Raw genomic sequence first — 25,971 nt, 5'->3', positions numbered from 1 at the left:
AATGGCTTCCTCAAACAGGAAACTGTGAGAATGAAGGAGAGCAACACACTGCACTGCTTTTACCCTGTTTCAGTTTCAGCCCCAGTTCAGTCTTTTTTTTCTTGAAAGAGAGAGAGAGAGAGAGAGAGAGAGAGAGAGAGAGAGAGAGAGAGAGAGAGAGAGAGAGGGAGAGAGAGCTGTCTGAGGGTACCTCCCTCTCCCCCTCCCTCCTCCTGCCCTCTTATCTGTACTCTGGCCACAGCCAAGGAAGAAGTGAAATGACTGACACAGCCTGAGGCCAATAGACTCTCAGAAAGTCCCGCCCTTTGACTCCCTACTCCCAAGCCTCTCCCTCCTCCCTTTCCTCTTTCTCTCTCCCTTCCTTGGTTGTTTTGGGGTTGGCCGTCTTGTGTGCTCCCTCCCTGAGTGGAGGCCAGCAAAGATCTCCTTACATTGCCTGAGGGGGCAGCTCCACACTCAAAAACCCTCCCATCTCTTCCTCATCTTCCCTCTGACTGCATTAGCCTCTTTATGTCCCTCTGTGAAACTGTCTTTCCTGCCTTGTATTACCTTTTCTCCTCGCATTTTTAGTAGACACACCTATGCAAGATTGCAGAATAGGACCACACCTACTATTGCTGAGTTGTTTTCATGCAAAGTTAACTGCAGGTTTCAGTAAAATGGGGAACTTTGATGGCAAGGCAGGAGGTACTTTGCACACACCAGGATATACAATATACTAACACGATACAATAACTTGGCTGGGTTACCACAGTCATCAGCATGACTGACTCTGCATCATTAATTTTACATAGAAAGCATGCTGATGAAAATAGTGACTTTCTATCTTTGGTCAAGAAAACGTCCCTAGATAGTGATCTAGAAATTTTTCCCAGGGCCATTATATCAAGCTTCTCTCTGTGAAGCCATTTTGCAATTTCAAATTCATTCAAACTAATTAACCACAGGCAACTGCGCTCTGCTGAAACGGCGATGTGACAAGACACCTCAATAACTCAGCAGCTGCAAATAATATTTGCAAATAATGTTTTCTGCTTTCCACCACAAGAGGGCAATGTTTGGTGTAGTTGGATATTAACTAATGAATTCCCAAGTAGCGATGAGGATGGAGATCTACAAATAGATATATAACCACGGGTAAAATGAACACAACAATCAGGTGCAGTGTGATGATATCAAAGTACGTTCCATTGAGGGGGAAACAAAATATCAACATTCGCAGCCAAGATGTACCAAAACATGGTATAACACACGCCAAGTATGTATCAAATACTTTTTATGTGTGTAAGCTGAAAGATATGAAAAAAACGTACTTACCCCAGTGCTGAAATTATACAGCATTTGCAATGTGAAGATTTTACACTCTAGTGGTGAAAAGGCTCTAAAATGTGGATAACATTTTGAGTGCAGTCAACCACAGGGCAGCATGGTTGAAGCTGGTACGTTGGGGAAGTTGCTTATTGTTGTTTCTCTTGATGTTTGTGCAGAGTTTGGCACTAGAGGGCTGTTTTCACATTCATGTGCTGAAGTGCTCATCTTAAATTTGAGTTTCAGACGTGTACGTACAAGCAAACGTTTGTGACTCCACAACTAAATCGTGGTCCAACGTGCCACAAGAGTGAAGTGAAAACTTAAAAACCTCCCATGTATTTAAACATTTGAAATGACCAATACTTGAATTCTTATAGATTTTGGAGTAGATGTCATTTTTAGAAATTTTAACAAGACAATTGAACTTTCTTGTGGGAAAAAAATATATCCGACACAGATGATCACTCAAAGCAGATAATTCCTGTCATAAAACAGGTCTGGAGGGGATCTTTAACTTGAGACAACTGAGCAAACTCCTATAGCTAGGGAAGACCATTAAATGTGGTTGAAAGACACACACACACAAAAAAAGAAACAGCTCTCATAAGTCTGAGAAAACAAACCTCATGCTGTCATCAAGGTTATCTCAGCTTGGGCTTGAGACGTGCTACAAAATGGGGGGCTTGGAGCTGAACAGATGTGGACATTTATCAGGCATGGGGTCTAATAAAAGAAGCTATCAAGTTGTATTATGGGAATCATCCAGCCACCAATTTTAACATCTCTTGAAAGTCCCCGAACTTAAGTGCAATACTTAACTCAACTGCATCCCTTTATTAGTAGTATTCCATCAGGGCACTGCTGCCGTATATTTAGATACATGTAAGGGATGCTAACTCCATGTGTCATGTTGTTTTGCAACTTTTGTATCCCTTCAAAGGCAAGAAAGACAACACAAACACAACTCTCAATTCACTGTACAAAATCTTCATTTTTTCTTCCTTAATGACATACAACAGGGGACCCGTAAACAAAAAGAGAAAGTCATTTGATACAAGCTAGAATGCAGTTCAAAAATATATAATAAAACAAAATTAATAAAAAGCAGGTCTCTTATCCCTTGTAGTTAGAGGAAATAGTTTGAATACAGCTTAATATGATGTACAAAATATCACACAGTGATAAATTGCTAATAAAAAAATAAAAACACAAAGAAATGAGAGTCCTTTACCTTGGCCTCAGACTGGTAACAGATTTTTTTTTTTTAACTTGTTTCCTTAATTTTTCATGTTTTTTAATCATTTTGCTTTTTTTTTTTTTTTTTTTTACAAGTTATACATTGCCATTATCAATCACAAGCAAGTTCTATGCCTAGCAAGGAAGAATGATTCACTTATGATACTACAGTATTCTTACATCTTAATAATCATATTCATACTCAAAGAAAAGAAAAGAAATGCAAGAAAGAAAACAAGGAAATGATGGACATTTACAGCACATAATGGCATCTCTAGTCATCATTTACAATCTCTGCTTCTATTTCTTTTTTTTTTTTTGATGTGTCATACTGATTTGTCTTGAATCAAATAACTGCAGGTTCCACCCTTGTAGTATTTAGTCCAGATTGTATAAGAAATACCTGCAAAACATTATTTCTGCACCCTGTCTGTAACCACTCCTCACCAAAAGAGTCCACTATTAGATGTAGTGCAAAGTGGAGCCAAATAGTATTTAATGAGAGAACATTATGAGCGTTTACCTCTAGGCTACTTTGAACCCTTAGATCTGACCTCTGACCCCTAGTGTGACCCTGTATCCTTGAAGAAGTGGAGGGTGTCCCTTAACCAACTGATTTAACACCAGATTTTTTATCAGTCTTCTCAAAATAAAATTAACAGTCAAGTAAGTTGAAGTCAGGTCAGCTGTTAAGGGTCAACTTTTACCTAAAGCAAACAAAACATGTGTCCTGAAGTTATCAGTACAAATGCAGGACACAGATAGAGACAGATGTGAGGTGTCTCAAAGGAACTATGTCTCCACCAAATGTTATGGGTTATGTTCAAAATAGTAGAACCATAACAGATCTACAAGACAGATTAGGTGCAGAGTCATGCTGCTAATGTCAACTGACACCCACACATCTTGAATCAATACTTTCTCTTTTTTTCCTTTCTGAAATGACAAAAGTGGCTGAATTTAAAATGGACCTTTTTGGAGCCATTTCTCCCAGCGTGCCTCTCCAGAAAGAAGGGAGCAGCTTCACATCATTAGCTCTCTGGGTAATGTGCTACTGTGCGACTGACGCACATCAAACAAGAAGAGTAAAACTTCATCTCAAAACACAAGCTAAAGGTCATGTCAAGCTTTTTTTTTTTTTTTTTTTTTTTTGAAAGCCTGAATAAATAACAAAGCGACCTTCAGGATGAAATGAAAAAGAACAGCTCTCCTCTGAGGAAACTCTTTTCAGTCCAGGTGGTCCTCTCTGTAATATAATCACTATCAGCTCTGTACACTCCTCAAGCCCGAAACGATCACGGTCGACATTATTCACATCCCTCTAATGAGAAACATTAACAGTGACCGTTCTGAAATGTGACTACAGTTTATGAAATGATTCAACGGTGAAATGTCATTTAAAAAGTTGATTCACTCTACGTGGATCTATAGCCCGATAAGGGAGAAACACAGTCTCTCTTTCACACACACACGAAACAGGTCCCTGATTCTGACTCAAGACTGACAAGGTCTTTCATAGCACCGTGATTTAACTAGTGCACACACACATACACTCTTCTGTACTTCTGTAGAAATGGATCATGATTGTGGTAACGTGTTCATTTATCTTGTACAGCAGAGTGACTTTTAATCACACACACACACACACACACACACACACACACACACACACACACACACACACACACACACACACACACACACACACACACACACACACACACACACACACACACACACACACACACACACACACACACACACACACACACACACACACACACACACACAGTAGAGGCAGAATCACAGGGACGCTAGAATACTCAGACATACAATGAGACTTGGTGTCTTGGCCATAAAGTTGAAATTAAAGCTATTTGTTCAACACTGGTTAGTGACCGTCTAGTGCCTCCTCACGTCACACACAGCAAAGTTTAACATTCTCGAACCCCAAATACGACACCGCACACACTCTACCTGGAGTCTTTGGAATGTAATACATTGATTCCCAATGAAGAGGTTGGTCAGGTAAAGGTTACTGTTTTTAGTCATGCCTACACACGTATGTTAGCCACAAGCAATTTGTTAACTACCAAAAAAAAAAAAAAAGATATTAGATGAAATGTGGTGGCGCGTGCTGTGCAGTGTTTCCTTGGTGGTTCTCCGAGAAAAGTGAGTAGTGTGTGTCAGCAATTCAAGCGCACAAAACACACACACACGCGGTTTAATAGTTGGTAGGACTGACCAAAAAAAAAAAAAAAAGCAGAACGGAATATTGTAGTGTAGAAAAGGGTTACTCCAAACATGATTATTTGAAAACGGAGCAGCCAGGATTTTAAAGTTATAAAAAAGCAGTGTGGTTAGTATTACAAGAAGTCACTGAGGCATCGGAGAACAGTGAGGGATTGGGGGGGGTGACGTCCTGTGGCGATGACCCAGCCAGTGGGGTGCAGGACAATCGTGTGAGTGTGTGTGTGAGTGTGTGAGTGTGTAAGCAAGTGAAGTATGTCCACTGTAGTCTTCAGTCTATTTTGGCCCAGTTGTTTTTGTAGGACTCTAAAAGGCAGAAAAGAAGGTAAACAAAGTTAGAACCAGCAGCTGTTAAGAACTTCTCATGACATGAACATAAAGGCAAAATATATTAGGTGCCATGTCATTAAAAACATACTAGAATTGTAAAAATACAAGATAAAAATAAAATTTTTATAATACGGAAATCCCCAAAAAAAGGAGGCATTTAAGATTTCTAAATTACACAATTTAAGCCAGAGAGGGTTCAACAAAGAACTAGATTTGAAGCCATTTGGTGAAACTCAGTGGATTATAATATAATAATATTATATTATTATTCTGTTAAAAAGGGGGGGGGGGTGTTGGGGTCAACTGTTGAATGCTGAAAAAATTTGATTAAATATTTTAACCCATTTTAACACAGATTAAAAGTGTACTCTAGCAATCCATTTAGCACTTTCATAAAGTCGGGGGACTAGCAAGAGACAGATTTTTTAAATGGTCAGAAGAGAAGCAGCAGACTGGGTAATAAAGCATATTATATTGGAGTTTGTGCAGAGAATGAAGAGTTCTGCAACTCGTTTAATCTTGATGGACTTGTATCGGAGCTCACACTGGTCTGTATCTCACCGCATGCGCGTTCTCCAAATTAGTAACTCACCAGAATGACAACAGTCACGGTCAGACAAAGATCTTGGCAAGTGCATCTGCGCCGGCGCTGGCAATGAAGGGCTGGGAAGGGTGGAAGGCCACGTCATGAATGGCCTCGTCGTGCTTCTTCCTGTGGGCCGTGATCTCCTGCACGCACGTCCTGTTGTCCAGCATCCACAGGCGCACCGAGCAGTCGTGGCCTGCAGGGGGCGGAGAGCAGGGGGAAACGCAGACAACAAGGTCATGAGGCGCAAAGATCACTGTGGAGTACAACTTAGAGGAACCCTGTAGACTTAATGCACAGCTTCTTTTGCAATGCTACTATTGTAGTTTGAGGCAAGACAGCCGATCGTACAGAGGGTTTGTGATTGCTTCATTCTATCTAAACATGACCCTCACATTGCGGAATTCGATGGTGTATAATAGAGGAGCAATTTTGTTTTAATTATAAATAACGTTGTATTTTCTTTACCTCACATTAACAACTTTTTAAAATCACTTATTTTTTAAATTGGTATTACTATTGATTGATTCCTGAAAAATACCCACTTGTATACAGAATGGATGAAATATTAAGACAAACTGTTGCCATCAAAATCTCTCTCTGGGTACGATGATGTTATATGAAAACAGAGTGTGCAGTGTGGGAATAATAATAATAATAATAATAATAATAATAATAATAATCTTTTGGAAATTATGTTTTTAATGACGACTTTATCCTACAAGAAAATCCTGATTCTAAGATGTTCAGCTAAATAAAGACACAGTAAAGCTGAGCGGTACTCACTGCCAGAGATGAGGTAAGTGCCTTTAGGGTCTGTAGTGAGACAGGTGACCGCATCCAGATGAGCCACCATAGAGTGGACAACTTTACCTGTACAAACACACAACACAAGCATATTTAGATGTCATTTTACAGAGGAAATTAACGAATAATACAACGAATAAAACACCTCCTGCAGATACCTGTCTTGTTGTCTAGGAAGCGGATGGTGCGGTTCTCATGTGCAGTGATGGAGACAGGCTCAGATGGGTGACTGACCACGCGGTTGATCAGCTCACTGCCTGCAAAAGAAGACAAACAACTCAATTTAGTTTCATCTATTCGTCTCATTAGTTATTTCAAACTCGTCTCTGAAGGAGCAGTATTACTCGTGGTGGAAAATCAACTCGTACAAATTAGGCTAACATACCATCCTTTGTCTGTGTCTCCAGCGCAGTGGTGCTCTGCTCTGTGTTGAGGTCGTAGAGTAGCGTCTCACCGCCATCAAATGACACCACCACCTGGTTGGGGTCGGTGGCCACAAAGGCCACTGAGGTGGGCGTTCCGTGCTCTGGGGGAAGACAGGAGACGATGAAGTTGTGGGCGATGGACACAATATTAAGCTCAAGAGCAAATCTACATCCTCTGCACACACGTCTACCTCTCTCCTTATTGAAGACAGACAGACAGGGAGCCGAGTTCTGAGGGTCCCAAATGCGAATGGTGCCATCGGCTGAGCATGAGGCAAGACGATGGTGGACTGCCGAGTAAGTTAGACCCCACACACTGTCCTCGTGGCCCGCTAGTACACTGCTCTCTATGCCAGGATCTGGATGGACAAACGCACATATTAAAAAACACACTTCTAAATTGGAATATCATTATTATGGCGGTTGCCAAATACTCAGCACTTGAGGATGACTGACCATAGTTATCATAAGGATCCACGTTGAGGTCTGGCATCTTCCAACATCTGACAGTTCCGTCTAGACCTCCGCTGTAGCAGGAGTCTCCGTCCTCACCCATGGTCAGTGACAGAACGGCTCCACTGGACAAAAAGAGAGAGGCATCAGTGGTTGCACTGCGTCTGTGGATGTCAGTCACTGGTTTGTGCACAAGGTGTAAATTTGTATTTGTTCATATCTCAGACTCGACTCACCTGTGTGCTCTAAATGTGTAAATGGGCTCAACATCCAACGCTGCGTTCCTGTGGAGGGACACAGCCTTTTACATTTGCTTCTTTAGTTTTATTTTTTGCTGCGTTTGATTTTACATTTGTACGTTATCTGTCCCACTGCTGCATATATGGCAGATAAATTAATCCCTTGTTCTACATTTTCTTCACTAGAACTCCCTGTGGATCTGAGGGTTCTTACTTTTTAGAGTGCATGGCCTTGTTGAGGTTCCACAGTTTTAGTGTTCCATCCTCAGAGGCTGTGAGCAGCACCGCTTGGCTGGGGTGAAAGGTCAAAGCGCGGATGGCGTCAAAGTGGCTGCGTAGTGTGAAACGAGGGTTCCATGTCTTCTTAAACTCCTCCCTGTTATCCTGCATCTGACGGCACACACATTCAAAAAAGAGTGAGCATTCACATATTCTGAGAGTGCACGTGTAGGTTGGATTACATCCTGTGTATTGACCAGAGGAAATGTGTAATTACATCCATGGAGAGGTCGTTGTCATTGGCGACAGTGAGATCAGCCAGTTCACCCAGGTTCATGTCCCCTCCTCCGACGGCATCCATAATGAAGACGTCAGAGGAGAAACCCAGGGCGCCGCCTGCAGGTTGGAGGTGGTAAGGCACAAGAGTTACTACCGTGTCTTGACAAAACATCATGGCCCTATAAATGCAGGCTGAGATAACTGCAAAATATAGCAATGAATCTTAGATCTGCCTGGCAAGAGTCCACTCATCCTGTTTCCTCACTCCCACACTGTGTACCAGAGGAAATATTTATAGGTGTAGGAGCAACTTTGTAAATTTACCCCTACGCAGGCTTTAAAATTCAACAAAACTGAGACGAGACAGCATCTACATTCAACGTCTAAGTTATTATTATGCAGTTGTGTGTCTGGGACACAGGGGAGAAAGAATACTTGGAAGACGATAGTCTATGGTTTTCTATGGGGCATATTTGGTGGGGAAGTCTTACCTTCCCCGGAGCGAGCCTGTCCCGATACAGAGGGGGGCGGGGTGGGTTTAGGGGGGAAGTCCGACATCATGCCTTGTAACTTGTTCCTGTGGTTCTCTGAACCCAGCAAGAGGAGAGAGACACAAAACATCCAGTCATGCAGAGAGGCGGAGGAAGGACGGAGAGGCCAGCAGACGAGATGACAGATGAGAGACAGGCGAATGTAGACAGAGGCAAAAAGATAGACTTCATTCTTTAAATACATAACATATACGCAAACAATATCAAAGATTCTGTTTGTGAGACGGTGACATCAATAAAAGCACAGGCATACAGTCTAAATATGATTCAAAGAATGAGATGTGGACACATAAAAAGAGAAGGCAGCATGCGTGATAACCTCTGAAATGACCCCCGGACCACAGAAAATACATCTACAGACAGAGATGACAGCTACACAACTCTAAAGTGTCACAGACTGACAGCTTGTGAAACAGGACAGAGAGACAGGTGGTTGGGAAAAGAGGTTGGTTTTATTGACAAGAAGAGATGCCAAGACACAATGAGAAGTAAAAGATAAAAAGGTGAGCAGGGGGGAGGGGGGGGCAAAAAAGACAGATACACTGGTGGCAGTGATTCTGGCAGTGCTGGTGCTGATGATGTTGCTATGGCAACAGCGTACCTAGCTCCCGTCCGTCCCCTGAGATCCGGGCCTCTCCCGCCCCCTCCCCATCCTCCCCCGAGCCCAGGAAGTCAAATTCACTGAGGGCATCCTCCGAGTCGTCTTCGTCCTCCTCGTCCTCCGGGTCCAGGTCTGTGGTCATGGGTTCCGAACCCATCTGGACATGAGAGCAGAGAAAAGGGTTACTTACGTGATTTATTCCCAAGTAAAGTTTGCAGTTCAACGTTTGCATCTAGTCTTTCCATTTTCATTATCTACCTAGTTCCAGTTCTAATCATTGATCGCACCTTTACACGAGACTTCTTGTTCTTGCGCGGGCCATCGATGCAGTCAGTGGCCATGCCTTGGAAGTCATCTTCCTCGTCACTGTCGTCTTCATCATCATCCTCACAGCCATGCAGGAAGGGGATCTTGTCGAGCACCGAGCCACCCAGACGTTCCTTAGAGCTTTCCTTGCCCGCGTTCCTACAAATATACACATGATTATTCTCTCCATTCCAAGTTAAAAAGGACAAAAAGATTATTCAGGACGATACCTAGCAGAGGGAGGCAGGATGACCTCAATTACACTGAGCAATATCATACCATTAAATGTTTGGCCACAGCAGTCTACATTACAGTATGGCTAATTTTTTCATAATCTTTTTTGAGTGCAACACATATGAGTTTTATGGGTGCACGTATGATATTTTTACAATCATACTCAGAACAAACATTAAAACTATCCTTGGTTAAAATATTTCTACTCACAGATTTCATCTGTACATGTGCACATGTCGGACAGGTACATATATTTACTGTGCAATGAATAGATTTCTGCTATTTTTTGTCATCTTACCATGTTCGCATGATGGAGGATGCCCTCCGTTTTAGACATCTTTTGTGCATCTTGTTCTGTTGGCTTTTGAGATTAGGATGTGCTGTTGTTTCACTGTCTTCACATTTCGACTTGTACAGACAAATGCACATGGGTGCTACTCACAAAGCTGCCTTAGGATACAATGATGAATTGTCTCGTGTGAACACTGCAGTAAAGCACACCTACTTAACTCAACAAGTCACCTGCACGTTTTCTGTCTGCTAAATCGATTTGTAATTTCTAACATAGCACTATTTACAACAATATTCCACTCACCAATAAATCATTCCAAAGATTTCCCACAAAATATCCTGACTAAGATGATGATAAAGGTCAAACTCTACTCTGCTTTGTATATGAGGTCTGTGTCAGATTGTATTAAGAGAACAGTCCACTCTATATAGGAGTGTGTGTGCACTACTTCTTGAACTAAATTGACCTGGATCAGTACACCATAATATATTAAGGTCATGTCTGTGATCAGATTATGGTATGATGTGTAAATTAGGCCACGTCTAAATAGGGTAGTACAAGTCTATGGTGTCAATGTTTGCCCACAAAATCTTGACAACAACTGCGTAACCATTACAATTTGATTAGGTGGAGAAACATGCAGTTATATAGCACTAGCAGTTATGGAAAGATCATAAATAATGTATTAAGAAGAGAAAAACAAACAAAAACAAAGCTAATTTCAATCTTTTGTTTCACTCGTTCAAACTGGGCATCTCTGCTCTTATCAGTGGAGCAACAGCAGAGAGGGAGAGTGTGTGTGCTTCCACAGTCTCACCTCTTGATTTGTTCCTCTATCTGTCTGACCAACAACGACTCTCCACCTGCCCGGGGCTCAGGCTCAGGACAGGTTTCACTGGGTGGAGGCCCGTTAGCCTCGGGGCTACTCCGCCCAAGCAGGGAGCGTACGCGCTTAGACCGCATGTCCAGGATGGTGTCTGAATAACCCACTTCCTCAAGGTATCTACACTCACAGGGACAAAAAAAAAAACACACATAAATACATACACAGCCATATTAATGAATCCTTCTAGCCTAGATTATACGTTTAAGACCAACAATTAAGTACTGATGCAACACATTAGTATGGCACAGAGATAAAAAAGAAGCTGATGACGTAAAGGCCTTACTTGCGTAGTAGCTGACGTCCCTCCTTCCAGGACATCTGATTGGCTGGCTCAGATTCTGACTCAGCCGGCCCATTGGGAACTACAGAAAATAGATTGGTCAATAGTGATGCAACAGCAAGGTATGAGCAGAAAAACAGAAAAGCAAAAACTTTGAGTTGCTCTGAAAGTACAGCAGCAGTAAAAGATGCAAAAGCAGTAGATAGAATATAAATAATATATCTAAAGGCTTGGTTAAACATACGTTGGTCTGCCTCTGTCTCTGGTTTCTTGTCTCCAGGACTCTGGTCGTTTCCTGTCTTCAGCTTCTGGTGCTTAGCCCTGCAACCCCACAAAAGACCACATGAGGGCAGCATTACAGACAAATACAAGAAAATCTTTCACTATCAAATCACTACGCCTAAAGCATGTAAAACATTATGACAGCAGGCTGAATGGACAACAGACGTGAGGACAAGGAGACATTTGTCTTACCTCTCCTGTTTGAGGGCGTACTCCAGCATTTTGATCCGCCTCACCAGGTCCTGTTTCATATTCTCCTGCCCTTTCCTCTCACCCTGTAGGAATGCCACCTGAGCCTGAAAACACACACACACAACACACACACACAGGATGGTAAGAAACACAAAGTACCTTCAAAACGGCACACACGTACCGCCAACACTCACAAGCAAATAGGATCGGAAAATCAATTTATATGTATATACAGACACTGAGACTCCGCCATAACTGCAGTGAATTGGATAAAAAAGCATACACTGTCTCAATTAAGGCTGGAGAGTAAAGCATTTGATATCAAGAGAGACCGTGAACGTGAAGGAAAAAAGTCTGATGTGACAAGCATAGCAAACATGACTTCTGAGAACCCAGAATAAGTAGAGGGTTGTGGAACAGGGCTCTTATTTTTAACTTCTCCTAACCGAGGCCTCAGTGTGCATCTGCACAAGAGGAAAAACAAGACACAGACTGGCCAAATTCAAATACCCTCTTTTAAGACACATCCTTCCTTTGTGAGCTTCCTCTCTCATTTTCCGTCCGTTTCCTTCCACACTGAGATGATAAAGTTCTTTACCTTGAGGAAAGAGATGTGCACTGCCCGTTCTTGCCACTTTAAAGGGTTTTGTGAAATTAAAAAAAGTGATAATGACGAATCTATCAAGTTTTGATGAGGACTATCTTAAGACAGGGTCTTCCCTTGAGTAAGCCATCACAAGGCAAGACTTGAAAAAAATGTGAAAAGGCTGCGGGAGTGAGTGAGAACGATTTATAACACAGGTTCCTGTGTTTAGCACCAGGTGATGCTTCACAGTGGGCAGTTTTTGAGCAAAACATCAGGCAACACTCTCAAAACAGTGATCCCAGTTAGAGGGAGGTTAAAAAGGCCTAACCCTGTTTCTACACACAGGGTTTGAATGCAGGTGATTGTAGGTACAATGGTTTTGCATTTTCATTCTCTCTCCCTCTCTTGCTCTCTCTGTGCCAAGCGGTACTGGAGCATTAATACTGATTGTTTTACAGTCCATTTCTTCTCTGCACATCGCTGTCTGTGTCCACGAGTCTGCTCCCACACGCATACGCCGTTCCGTAAAACTAGAACAGTCTAAAAACACTATCTCATGGGGCAGGCACTCGGTCTACTTGAGAGAAAAGTCAATCACCCAGGAAAGAGCACACACACACACACACACGCAGACAGACACAGTCATGTAACCAGCTAGGGGGGCTTGTGGAACACAGGATAATCTGCCAAGCAAACCTTACTACTGCCGCTGCTGAGTAATCCTGATTAATGCAATGTGATTTTATATGTTTATCTGAGAATTTTGAAGATAATTGTCAAAGCTAGCATGTCAACACTGCATGCATGAGCTAAGAGGTTGTGAAATACAGACAACTATGTGTTTTATACTTGGCCTTACCTTGGAGTAGCAGTGCAGTTCTTGAAAGTTATATAAAATAAGTAAAACAACTCATGAAATAAGTTTACATGTATGAAGCTCTGGACGGTTGAGAAGCACTGCATTGATTTAACAAGCTTGGAGGACGAGTGAAACCCATAAAAATCTGCTGAGCCTTGTATAAAACAGCTATGTCATGATATATAATTTGCTGTGGTTATGTGGTTGACAAAAGCAGCTAGCATAGGGTTAGCAGCAACAGAAGCTAGTTAGCTGAGCATTTTCCAGCTGCACATAAGCACTAATTGTGTAGACAGTTGTTGTGTTTTGTAATGGTAGATGCAATACTGTATTTGTACATTTCACACAAGCAGAAATGCTTAGTTCCAGTGTGACATAATCAGACATAAATGTTAACATGCTAAAGTACAAACTGCTGTTTTGCCAGCTGGGTGGTGTCAGAGTGTAGGAGGTTCACATATAAGAAAACTGCATGTATATTATAAACTGGGTACTATAAATGGTTGACAACAGATGGAATGTGGCTAAATAAATCCATCTCACATTGCTTCTATCAAAAGGGTAACATTGAAGCTTGACCTAGCATCGACAATAACGACAATGAAACATCCCTTTAAACATTTCAGCTGTTCTGATACTGAGGCCTGCTGTGGGTCAAGCAGAGGTCAACTTTGGTGAAATGAGTCAGATTCAAGAGACGGGCAGAGTGGAATATGAGGTCTTCTGTACACAAATAAACAAATCTTTAACAGCTTTTCGGTGAGTGAAAAACACCATTGTCTCACAAAGCCAGACCAATCTCCACACTTAGGAGAAAGGCCTGGCTCAACCCATCTTAGAAGACATATGTAGACTATGTGCTACAACTTTTACTGTTAAATAAGACAAACACAACTTGATTATTGGTGTCCTAGAGGTAAAGCCTACCTACACTTTAGCTCTGGAAGAGGTCACTGGACCCGTTAAAACCACAGACTTTGAAAACCGTACTGAGGAGATAGCGGGGGGAGAATTGCGACTGAAATAGTCGCTAGACTTATCTTAGCAGCCTACATCCGGTGAGTCAGTCTAGCTCAGCCTTGATATGCAGTCCTAAGTAAAAGAAAAAAAAAAAAACCTACTGAAAGACCATGACCAAGCATGATGGTGTGACAAGTAGCTGCAGACGAGTAGATGCTGAGCTCCTCTCCTTGTAAGTGGTTCTTATGTATACCTGATTTGTGCTGAACTGAACAGAAGAGCTTCATCCAGCAGCAGCTTACCGAAGACAGTCAGAAGCAGTCACGGTGATGTCACCACGGTATGAACAGTGATTTGAACATTTACTGGTGTACATTTGAACTGTGATACGATCACTCAGCTAAAAAAAAACAACCAAACAAACTCAATAGTCTATTAATCTTTAAAGTAAATGACTCGAATCAGCAAAGTGCTTCCTAATTTCCACCTCTAAATGGAATGTGTCTCACTTCATCCTTCAGGGGCAGGGCACGCGTTTCTACTCCTACTCACACACAGGCGAGCTACAACCTGCTCACACACACAGATAACCATCACATCCTTGTGCACCAGTGTCACACTGAGTTCCTAGAGGGACAGGTTCACACTAGTGCCCAAAACCTCAAATCCCTGACACTGCTTTGTTGGCCAAGACAGAGACAAGGCTGCATTCACACACCCAAATAACATGACAATAAACGCACACTGCAAGAGCTGCCTTTTCCTGATACATAAAAAAAAGGTTGCCAAAACAGAGGGATTAGTGTGTCAAAGGGTTTATTGCTGTATGTCATTCTTTATCTATGACTTAACTACTCATTCTTTGGCTCTGACCTAGTTTTACTTGCTCTTCCTTTCTACAGTAATGGGGTTCAGTGGGCAGAATATGATGTTAGAGTAGATTCATTTACCACAGCACACACTGGCTGTGTTAGGGACAAGAACAAATGCAGCTTTCAGTGTATTAGCTTGTGGGTAAAACAAGGTCCCAAAACTAAAAAGTGCCTATCAAGCTGCATGAATTCATTTTTATATACGATCGTTTCATCAGACTAAGGCAATTAACTGCATATGAGTCAGTTTGTGTTGTCTTTAGCTTTCTCTGGTCTTTGTATCCTGTCCTTTGTCTGGTTCAGATTGACACATGCTTGTTTTTACTCGTGCGTGGGACCCGGGCCAACAGAAGTGAGACAAGGTGGTCCATTCATCAGCTATTAAAGGTGTTCTTATCATGAGACTGACACTTAAAATAAGAGCCAGAATCAATGAGATGCCCACAACAGTAGTGGAGCAGCGGGTCAAAAGGCATCAAAATATTTATAATGACAGGCATACATGGTAAAATTTCATTCTGTCTGTAAAAGCAACCCGTATTGAGGAGTAACAAAATCTTTTGGGTGTCATTTGATTTAACCCCCTTACATTGACAGTGTAGTGTCTTTGTAATATGTTGGTAAACTAACAAAGCTACAGAGGAACCTTGTTGCGAGCAAACCTGTCGTGCCATGTGATCTCTCTTTCCTGTGGGTGGGTTTTCCTCCATGTGGCCTACTGCTGCTGACCTTTCCAGAGTTTGTTGTAGCATGGAGAGCTGACACATTTAGCCTATTCTGTCAGTCCCTCTCTACTAGCTGCAGAACAGGGTCAAGGGCAGCTTTCCTCCTCCACTGGCCACCCTCCATCTCCTCATCCCTTCATCCCCATGAGAGAACCCATGAGCCAACAAGTAGAGCAATGAACTTTTCTGGGACAGTGTGCTTTGATGTGCGAGTGTGTCGAGTGTGAGCATGTGTGTAGTATTAAGCTAGAGAATGAACCTAAAAAGTTGGGCTTGCTGCCGAAGTTTGATTAGAAGATGCTTGATAAGCATTAGGAAGCAAAAAACACGGCATGTCATGAATGTGTTTGAATGAGAAAAATCAAATCATGAGATTTTCAAGATTTCAGAGGAAGAACTGGGAAAGAAACTGAGAAACACAATAAGGAGAGAATTACAGTAAGGTAAAATACTAAAAATAAAACAATCAACACATGTATAACAGGAGCGCTGCAAGTCTGCGTGGGTGGGAGGCACACACCGTAATAATGCAGTACATATGGATGTCATATGTGTGTCATGGCTGAGAGCACAGAGCTATTAATTAGAGATGTGTACCCAGGGGCCCCCTGGGCCACACTCAACAGGAAGTGATGTCATCTGGGTCACCAGTAATGTATTCTACACAACTACACGGTTAATAAAAACTATATAGCTGGAAATGAGAGGTAGAGGTAAAGGTCTGCCCTTTTCCCTGTAGAATTAGAGTGACTTGGTTCAATGTCTGCTGCACAGTCTGTTTGTCTATTAAATTATAATGAGGATCAGACAACAGTAAACAAATTACTACAGGCTTGGTCAGACTTAGTTTAGTTTAGTAGTAGTGTGATTTGATAGAATACACTGGAAAAAGCTTCTTGTGTGTCTGAAGGAGGGAGGGACAAGGCCACTGCCACCTGTCCCCTGTGCTGTGGGACGTCCCACCTGGCCCACAGCGGGGAGGGCTTTCATTCCTGGCCTGTCACTGGAGACACGACACCACAGGTGGCCTTTCACACCGAAAACACACTCACAGAGACGGCACATGTGTTACAGTCTCACAGAGACACCATCACACAAAGAGTCGCATAGTGGTAAGATGATAGTAATCTGTGAATCAAATATTGGTGATTGTTTTGTCGCTGCTGCCATCCAAGATTTTGCTTACAGCCTCATGAATGCCATAAAAGCACAAAACATCATGTGTAGGTGACATGTGAGCAGACTATGGACACATATACAACATGCTGCTAACTGTACAGGTTGTGGCCAGGGGGCGTGCTAACTGGCATGTTGAGAACCCTGCGAGCATGCTGGCAACAAAAGCCAGAGGCCTGTGGCCTGTGGGTGTTAAAATGTAAGCTAGGTCAATTTTTCAGCCTGGCACTCCAGAGATCGTCGCTTTCTCTCAGCACAGGACGTGGTGCTAATTGTACCCATGAAACCAGACCATGTGCAGCAAATACCCACACGCAAACAAATTCCATAACAAGCACTAATGGCATGTTGGAAATAGCGATGGCCCGCTTCTGACTTCCATTCCCATTCTTCCCCACACACGACTATAAAAGCAGCGAGCACAGCCAGTTTGTTATTGTTCATCCATATTTTATCAGGGTCCTATTTATAACTACATAGGTTTGAGTCAGGGGGCAATGTGAGAAGCGGAGTGACAGAAGAGAGGCAAAGATGCGTTTTTTATTTTTCCTGTGGTTTTGTCAAGCTCATGAACTGCAGAAGATAGTTCACCCTAATTACAATCAAACTGCGGTTACAGGAGGAAGACCACATGTGGGTTTAGGAATGAAAAGATGAACTGTTCATCCCTTCATTCCAAACGCAGAGCGAAAACATCTTTCAATGTGTGTATGTTTTCCTAACCTTTCTTAATCCTGGAACAATTTGATGAGTAAGCACAATCTTGCCCAGCAATGCTCTGCCTCACACAGTTACACACATGCATGTAGGAAAGTTGCAGAGTACAACCTCTGTCTTCCGCTGTTGGTCTCTGAATAGCTGCAACCATAAGGGGACTCATGCCTTGCTCAGGGTAATTTCTATGGCACTGACTCACACATTCACATAGGGTTTTCTAGACATTTCACAGATTCAGACTGATGACCTTTAAGGTCTCAAGCTCACTTCTCTAACCTAAAGGCAGACCACACATATATGTGTTTGTAATCGGCAGGTAATTTTATATTGTCACATTTTTTACATTCAGTCAGCATTTACAAGTAATACTTCGATTGTCGATACGTGCTTGACTGACAATACTCTAAGACAGTCAAAAAAGTATGAATGATACTGAAAAAACTGCATATCATATCACAACATCTCAGCCATGTTCATCCACCACACCACTGACTCATCCAACTGTGTGACGGGCCCTAATTCATAATGTTCATTTCCTTTCAATGCCACCAGATACACAGACATACACGTTACTACAGACCACTATGTGTTAAGATTAAGCTTGAAAGAACGTATAATAATAATAATAATAATAAAATGAAATCAACATCAAACTTCTCCTCATTATATGAAGGAATTCCCTAAAGCAAGGCCACTGCTTTGACAAACTGACTTTCAAATAACTATCATTATCAAATGCAGTGATTTCAAAGGGAACTCACAGCTGTGTGGCACTGTCATCATCTTTTAACCACAACAGCACAGCCACAGATCACTTGATTGAAAACCCGATAATTGTCTACTTACAAACTATGGTTCCACATAAATACCAAAATACAGGGCATCATAAAAGGAGTCTGGTACAGGCATGTCTTTGATGTGTACCTGCATTAATATAAAAGGAGATACTGCAAGGTAGCCACACCTAAACTCCTTCTTCTATTTGCATGATAACTTGCTTGCTTTTGTTGTTGACATAAACCTCTCTCGTCTAATTCCTTGGCGTACATCTTTATGAGTGGAGTGCAACAGATTATATAGGTCAAAAGGCATAGATTAACGTTTTCTTTAAATACTACTACTTCATCTTATGTTTAAAGCCCACTGGTGGCTGTTTGGCTTCTGGTGATCATCAGCTGGAGGTCATAGAGTCCCCTCATTTCCCTTTACTGTCTGGCAATAACACATCCTGGTCAATACAATATGATAGGGTGTAATGTTAGCCCGTTAGCATTTTGTCATCCTGAAACTGATTGATTGTAGGGCATGTGCACTGTCACAAAGCAACACTAAAGGAGCTCCTGCAATATCCGTCCTGGCCTTTATTCGGCATATTGGTTGCAAACGCAGGCTTAATGATAAACAAATTTACCCTGAGTTCGTCTCTCTCAGCCTCCCAGCGGTATTTTTCGGCCTGGAAGCGTCCCCACTCGTACTGGATGAAGTGCAGGATCCCAGGAAGCGTCATACCCGAGTCCCCGTCCTGCAGCTCCCGAGTCTGCGACGATCCGGGCATGGCCCCGGCTGCTGCCGCCGCCGCCGCTGCTGCCATCGCCCCGGTCGCCGCAGCTGATGTCGCCTGGCCCGGTGCTGCTTTGGGCCCGTTCGGGTTGCGCCCCGCTCCGCTGCTGCTGCCGCCTCCGGAGTTCGGGTTTGGTCCTCCGCCGGATCTGTCCGCCTCCATTTTAACCGTTCAACCTTACGCCAGGATATGGAGGTGGAAACGGGCAGAGTGTACGAACAACAATAATAAAAAAGGTACCTCGTACCCTTCTTCCAACCCAGCAGCACTTCTCTATAACCGACCCTCTTTTCTTCCTTTTCTCACACGCACAGAGCAAAATTACTATTCAGGTGGTAAAATACTACACTTCCGTTCTCAAACCTTCAAGATAAAACACGAACAAGCTACATTTTTGTAACATCGTGGCCTGTTTATTTCTCAGTAAGCCACATTTAACACACATTCTTACTTGGAAACGTTTGCTAAAGTAACACTAAAATATAGCTGTCAAATGTCTATCACTCAAAACAAGTATTCAAATTTTGTTTTGGACTCTTATTTTGCACATCCCGGATCTGTTTCTTCCTCCTTGTGTTTGCTTTTGGAAATGCCCACTGTGGGTGACAAATAAAGGGCCATGTTTGCTGTAATACACAATGAACATGTCGCTATGGGAGTTCACTTCCTGCCATTTTGTGAGCAGGGATGTTTGAGGACAGTGAAGTTAGCCAAAACTATCCACAAATTTGTTTCCGGTTTGAACGTTCGTTAAAAAATCTCCACAACACAGGTCGACTGTGATTTTGTAAGGATCAGCCGCGATATGGAGGTGTAGGCTGGTGCTACTTGTGTGGATTTACAAATTGGTATGGAGGTATGTATACTATATGCTGGATGACTGGCTCCTTCACATGGTAGAAAGTCAGCTATACAGATGCTGGTTAATGATTTCAGCATCGGGTCCCTTGGCATCTTTGCGCACTAACATAAAAACACAAGTGGAGACATTTATAGATAGTTTGTCCAAGATAAAAAGTAAAATAGGCCATATACATCCACTCCATTTTATTTCCTGTATGTACAAGTGTACATATTTACATTTATATTTTTTACACATATGTACAGTTACAGAGAGAGATGTTCAGTGGATATGTCTCAAGTATGTCTACAATATTGTACAGTGCGTAGATGGCGTTAAAGGGATGCATTTTTACAGTAGGGATTAAATGATAGTATAAGGATACATTTCAGCCCAGCAATAGTATTTTAATATATGGCTGATGCACATTTTGTGCTAAATAGATTTTTGAAGATATTATTTTTATTCTGAAGGATTCGAGCCGGAAGTGTTTCTGCCAGCGTGATAGTTGAATGGTAAATTCATGCTGAAGGGCTTGGTGGTTGAGTTTGTGTTAAATTACATCGTGCTGATATATTCTGATGCGATATGTGTGCACTTAGTTGTGCATTTCTTCTTTAAATGTTGGAGACTCGATTTCAACCACACCCGTACAATACTAGCGATACTAACAATGCAGATTGAAATCTGTGTTTGCTGCTACCGATTCAGCCAGGTTTGCTCCTATGCTACCAGAGCTGGCTGAGAGATGGACCACCATGAAAACCAAATATAGTTCAACAAGGTTAACGGGCTTACCGTTGCTAAAGCTTCTGATAACATGGCTAATGTATGATGTGATGGGCTGCGCCCTGCAAATGTTGTCTTGTAAAGAATAGAATAGATACATCCAAGTTAAGGTGAGTTACCTGCCTGTTTTTGTTGATTGGTAATACAGCTAGCCATATTTTGTACAAAAGGAAATAGTATTATACAGTTATGGGGTCTATATACAGTTGTTATGTACATACAAACCTGTGGGATTAAAAGCAAAACACAATTTATGCATCGTTATTTTGTTTCTCTTTCACAGGTTGTCTTCAACTCATTCCTCTACTACTACACTAATGGGGACCTAAGATTCACAACTGGATTTCTTAATTCTTCTCCTGAGGGAAACTGGAAATTAAACATTAGTTGCCATGCGGATCAGTCTCTGCCAGGGCCTGTTAACTGGCGCCATCATCCTCAACCTCCTCATTCTCTACTATGTGTCCCGGGCCCAGCAGCAAATGATGGAGAAGAGGAAAGAACTTGGCAGGGGCACGAGGAGGTCTGCCCTACCAGCCTCTGGTCTGGGGGGAGGCCTACTTGTAGGAGCTGGAGGTGAGCCTGGAGTGGTCGGAGTGGAGGGACACAGTCGTGGCCCACGTGTGACTGTTCTTCTTCGGGAGTTTGAAAACTTCGAGAATTATGTTGGGGATGTGGCTAATTCCTTCCTCCGCCAGAGACCTGAGCTTCCCTTCCTGGCAGTGGCTGACACGTCTCCGTACCCTCCCCTGGTTCTTCCAGAGGGGGCGCGGCTTCTAGTGCTCTCCCCCAGCCCGGACCAGCCACCGCAAGCTCACAGGCCAGAGTTCCACGTCCAGACAGAGTTTGTGTTGCTGGTGCCTGATGGGGTGGAGCTGGAGCAACCTCGGGCTATCGAGAGGCTGATCAGGGAGTTGGAAGGTGAGGGTGGGGGACCTGTTAGGCTGGTAGCTGTACCTGTGCTGGCTCGATCAGCTGTGCAGTGTCTCCACCTGCGGGTGAACCTCAGGGAGTGGACAGCCACCTACTCGCTGGCTGCCTCTGGGAGCAGCGGGAGTGTGTGTACGGCTTTACAAGGAGATGCAGTTGTCCTCATTCGTACTGAGGATCTTTTTAACCTCTCTGTCCCTCTGGGGCGGCCCTTCTTCTCCTCACTCTTCGTCCAGACTGCCTTGAGAGGCTGGAAGGTCAAGCTGCTGGAGAGCCCCTGTTTCTCTGCAAACCACCGGCCCCTCTTCAGCTCCGCTCACAACCAGTGGAAGGCCGACACTCGACTGAAGGAGGCCACTGGGAAGCTCATGAGGAGCTTCGGTCTGAGGCGTCTCCTGCTGCCTGATGGGAAGGAACAGTGGTATGGCTGCAGTAAAGAGACGCCTCGCTGCTTTGGCACTGTGCAGGATGACACTCCAGACTACCTTTATTTGGATCGCTGGACACCTCCCTGCTGTCTGCGAGCTCTCAGGGAAACCACCAAATATGTCATCAATATTCTGGAGACCTCGGGTGTGCGCTACTGGCTAGAAGGGGGGACTCTGCTGGGCGCCGTCCGCCATCAGGACATCATCCCATGGGATTATGATGTGGATTTAGGCATCTACCTGGAGGATATACCCAACTGTGATCACTTGAAGAACCTGGACTCAGGCTCTCTTGTGGACGCTAACGGCTACGTCTGGGAGCGTGCAGTGGAAGGAGACTTCTACAGAGTCCAGTACAGCGAGGCCAACCACCTGCATGTTGACCTGTGGCCCTTCTATCCACGTAATGGCGTCATGACCAAAGACACATGGACAGAGCACAAACAAGACGTGGAGTTCCCAGAGCACTTCCTGCAGCCACTGGTGCCCATGTCCTTTGCCGGCATCACTGCCTACAGCCCCAACAACCACCGAGCCTTCTTGGAGCTCAAGTTCGGAGAGGGGGTTGTTGAGAATCCCCAGTATCCCAACCCTGCAAAAAAGCGGCTGGACAGGAGCAAATTATGAGAGATGATAGAGACTCACAAGACCTTTTATTTCGTACTTTATTTGTTTACACAGGAAATCTTGCCTCAACTTAATTGTTTTGAAAAACAGTCTAACAGATGATGCCTGGAAACTAATATGGTGCCAAAATGACTGCATTTTCTGTCAATTAAATTCATTTAAATCCATACACTAGCGCATTTACATCAGGTATACCTTACAGTCAAAGACTCATGGTGTACCAAATTTGTACGTGTTGTACAGTAAACTATAAATATGACTGCTGTAAAGATAATAAATACTTTAAAATTATATTGATATTGATTTCTTGTTAAAAGCTACAGTGTACATAATGTCATGAACGGGATTTAAGATTTTGTACAAATTTATTTAAAAATAAGTTATTATGAATTTCTTGACTGTTGCATTGATTTGCACGGATTCTTTCAGTTTTCAGTTTTGCACAGTTTATGAATGAATGTTAATGTATATCGATGCCATCTGGTACCTGACAGCTGAAGAACACGCCATTCATTCTGTTATCGTCAGCGTATGGAGAGGATGAAAAGTTGCTCAATCAGGCCTTAGTGTTAAAAACATCAAACCTTGACTGAATTTGTAAATGAGTATTAACCCTTAGCTCAATTATGTGTGTTACTACTGAGAGCCCATTATGTATTGACTGAAATGAAATTTCAATTCAGTAGATTATTCAAAGAAATAAATTAAAAGAGAAGTTACACATAACCCAGCTTCTCTGGGTATGACATGTTTCCTGTAGTGTTGTTACTTGTGCGTGTTGTATCAAGGTGTCACTCCATCTCATGAACTGGTAAAATAAAGGAGTTGAAACAGATCAGTGTCTTATTTTATTCATTTGCTGTGGGTACTGTCGGCAAATCTATGGTAAATAGGAAATTGCAATTCATTTTGAACACTAGGTGGCACAACACACCTAGTTTATCCATGGCCTTTGTAATTCCTAAGCCTCTGCACTAAGTTGTGCTCACATACTGTCAGCAGCATTGTAGGAGTTCCAGTGGGGGGTGAAGGATTTTATGACAGGACGAACAGGAATACAACATCACAGGAATGCATCTCGCTTGTTCGTCAGACTCATCAAGTAGAAGTCGCTCAGTATTTAAGAATCGCTGTCTTTCATCTGTTGATGCTGCACATAATGTATTCCTCAAGGTGTGTTTGCATTCCTCTCACTTAAAGGATAATCAGCATTGTTCATATAAGGCCTGGTAATTAGATAAGCATCTATACCACTGGGAGGCTTTGTGTGGTTATTTTTGGATGCAAATAAAATGTCTTAAATATGCAGCACTTGTAACTAGTCACTGCTGTAAGTAGGGTTTACAGCCAAGAGACACAGCCAAATAATAAAAAAAAAACTTTATTGTTTAAAACCTAAAGACAGTATATTCAAACTGAAACTGCGATTCTTTTGCCCCACTGCAATACAATCAGTACCACTACCATGTGCATACAACACAAATACTATGATCATACCAGACAGACGTCCATGTGGTGAAAGATCTCGGAAAGGAATGTTAACATCTTTACAACCTTGTACCAAAAAGGCATTATGTAGAAACTTAAGCACAACAGCTGTTTCGAGGCGATAGTTAAAGTTTTAGCCCTCTCTTGTGACATAAGACTGTAGTGAGGAGACCTCAGGCCTGCCACGGTTTCATGGGGGAAAAAAACTAGTACATTATAAAGCTGATGAAGAATACAGACCCACTGAAAATATATTTTTGAATATAACATTAGTAACATATGTCCCAGTTATTTGGTAGAACTTTGAACAGTTAAAGATGATATGGATGGAAGAGATAAAACATTCAATAGTGGAACTGTACAGTTTAAATCGTACATACACAGCACATGTTACACAATGTATGTATGTAGTGTCCCTCTAGGGTATAACCAACACAACTCATATCATCACTGCTACACCACACATTCTCCCAAGTCTCAAAGTCTTGAAGTTCTCCTCAAACTGCAAAAGAAAATCCATCAAATGGAAGCACACTGTACACACAGTCCAGACTCTCACCCAAAAGTTGAAAATAAGACCAAGGGGGGAAAAAAAAGAACATAATAGTAATAAAAAAAAAAAAAATAAAAAAAAAACCTATCACCAACCAGACTTGACAAGACTTGAAACTGGCAAAAAACTAAAATGTGGATGTGTCGATACATTGACTTTGGATTCTGATTAGGAAAATAAATATGATTTTTTACAAATAATTATCTGAGGCATCAACTACGACATACAAGGAGGCCTAAAGCTCATATAACTAGTATTACATGTATTCATGGCCATTGCAGCCAAAACATGAATAGCTTTGAGTTGAGACACGCTTACTTTCCACTTAAGTCCTTCAGGTGTTCGGGCCTCAACAGTCATATTCTGACACATAGAGGCATCTTTGTAGTGGAAGGACTTTGCTTGTGCTTTAAAACCCATTTGTACCTCGGCAGCAGCATGAGTAAAATGTGGGATGGAATAAACAAAAAATATCTCCCTGGAAATGTCAATCAATGTTATCAGGAGTTCAACAGTCTCCTTCCTGTTTGCTGAGTCGGTGTGATTTTTGGTCTCAGAATATTAAGGAGCAGTTGACGGTCTTCAAGTCATAGTTAAACCTGAGGTTATGTTGCCTGCCATCGCATTGATGTCCATTTGAAGAGGCAGAAAGTCCTTGAGAAGAAGTTCCTTGATTCAGCTTTGGGACGTTGAGGATATCGTTTCATTTGGTGTGCTTCGGAGCATAAATATAATCTCAATAACAGGTTGTATATCTCCATTTCTTTTTCTCACCACAAGAAAGGCATTGTACATAAGAGAACCATCGGCATGGACTAACCACAGACACGATAACAGTCAAAAAAAAAACAAGCTATAAAAACAAACAAATGATTGTGTATTTTGTCATACATACGTCATCGCCATTTTCATGCATAGTATATGGAATATAGATAAACTACTGTTCCATATACTTTACATATGACAAATCATATACAAGACTTAGAGTGTGGGAAGATTAAAATCTGTCAAAGTTGAACAGAAAATAAAAAATGGTGATGGTGACAAAAACATTTTGAAGGTTAATGGAAATCCAGATAGAGAATATGAAAACGCAGACT

The 25,971-nt window shown here is 42.3% G+C and overlaps 2 protein-coding genes across 3 annotated transcripts; one reads left to right on the top strand and one right to left on the bottom strand.

Annotated features, from left to right (window-relative positions):
• Positions 1-4,834: 4,834 nt before the first annotated feature.
• strn4 (striatin, calmodulin binding protein 4) lies at positions 4,835-19,452 on the bottom strand. Its single transcript, XM_070906477.1, has 18 exons — positions 19,066-19,452; positions 11,760-11,863; positions 11,530-11,606; positions 11,289-11,367; positions 10,937-11,122; positions 9,575-9,752; positions 9,288-9,444; positions 8,627-8,722; positions 8,134-8,252; positions 7,852-8,027; positions 7,635-7,682; positions 7,402-7,523; positions 7,137-7,304; positions 6,906-7,046; positions 6,679-6,777; positions 6,500-6,586; positions 5,720-5,909; positions 4,835-5,103 (listed from the first exon to the last, which is right to left on the bottom strand). The coding sequence occupies exons 1-17, from the start codon at positions 19,375-19,377 to the stop codon at positions 5,740-5,742; spliced, it is 2,319 nt and encodes a 772-aa protein (XP_070762578.1). The 5' UTR covers positions 19,378-19,452; the 3' UTR covers positions 4,835-5,103; positions 5,720-5,739.
• Positions 19,453-21,237: 1,785 nt separating this feature from the next.
• On the top strand, positions 21,238-22,846 carry fkrp (fukutin related protein). Of its 2 annotated transcripts, XM_070906479.1 has the most exons (2): positions 21,238-21,368; positions 21,456-22,846. In XM_070906479.1, the coding sequence occupies exons 1-2, from the start codon at positions 21,238-21,240 to the stop codon at positions 22,828-22,830; spliced, it is 1,506 nt and encodes a 501-aa protein (XP_070762580.1). In that variant the 3' UTR covers positions 22,831-22,846. The 2 variants fall into 2 exon arrangements, with proteins under 2 accessions (XP_070762580.1, XP_070762579.1); XM_070906478.1 differs by having other exon boundaries at positions 21,238-22,846.
• The last annotated feature ends 3,125 nt before the right edge of the window (positions 22,847-25,971 follow it).

Source organism: Enoplosus armatus, chromosome 5 (assembly GCF_043641665.1).
Source record: "Enoplosus armatus isolate fEnoArm2 chromosome 5, fEnoArm2.hap1, whole genome shotgun sequence".
In the NCBI taxonomy this organism is placed as follows: Eukaryota; Metazoa; Chordata; class Actinopteri; order Centrarchiformes; family Enoplosidae; genus Enoplosus; species Enoplosus armatus.
This window is presented reverse-complemented; position numbering and strand designations above follow the sequence as displayed.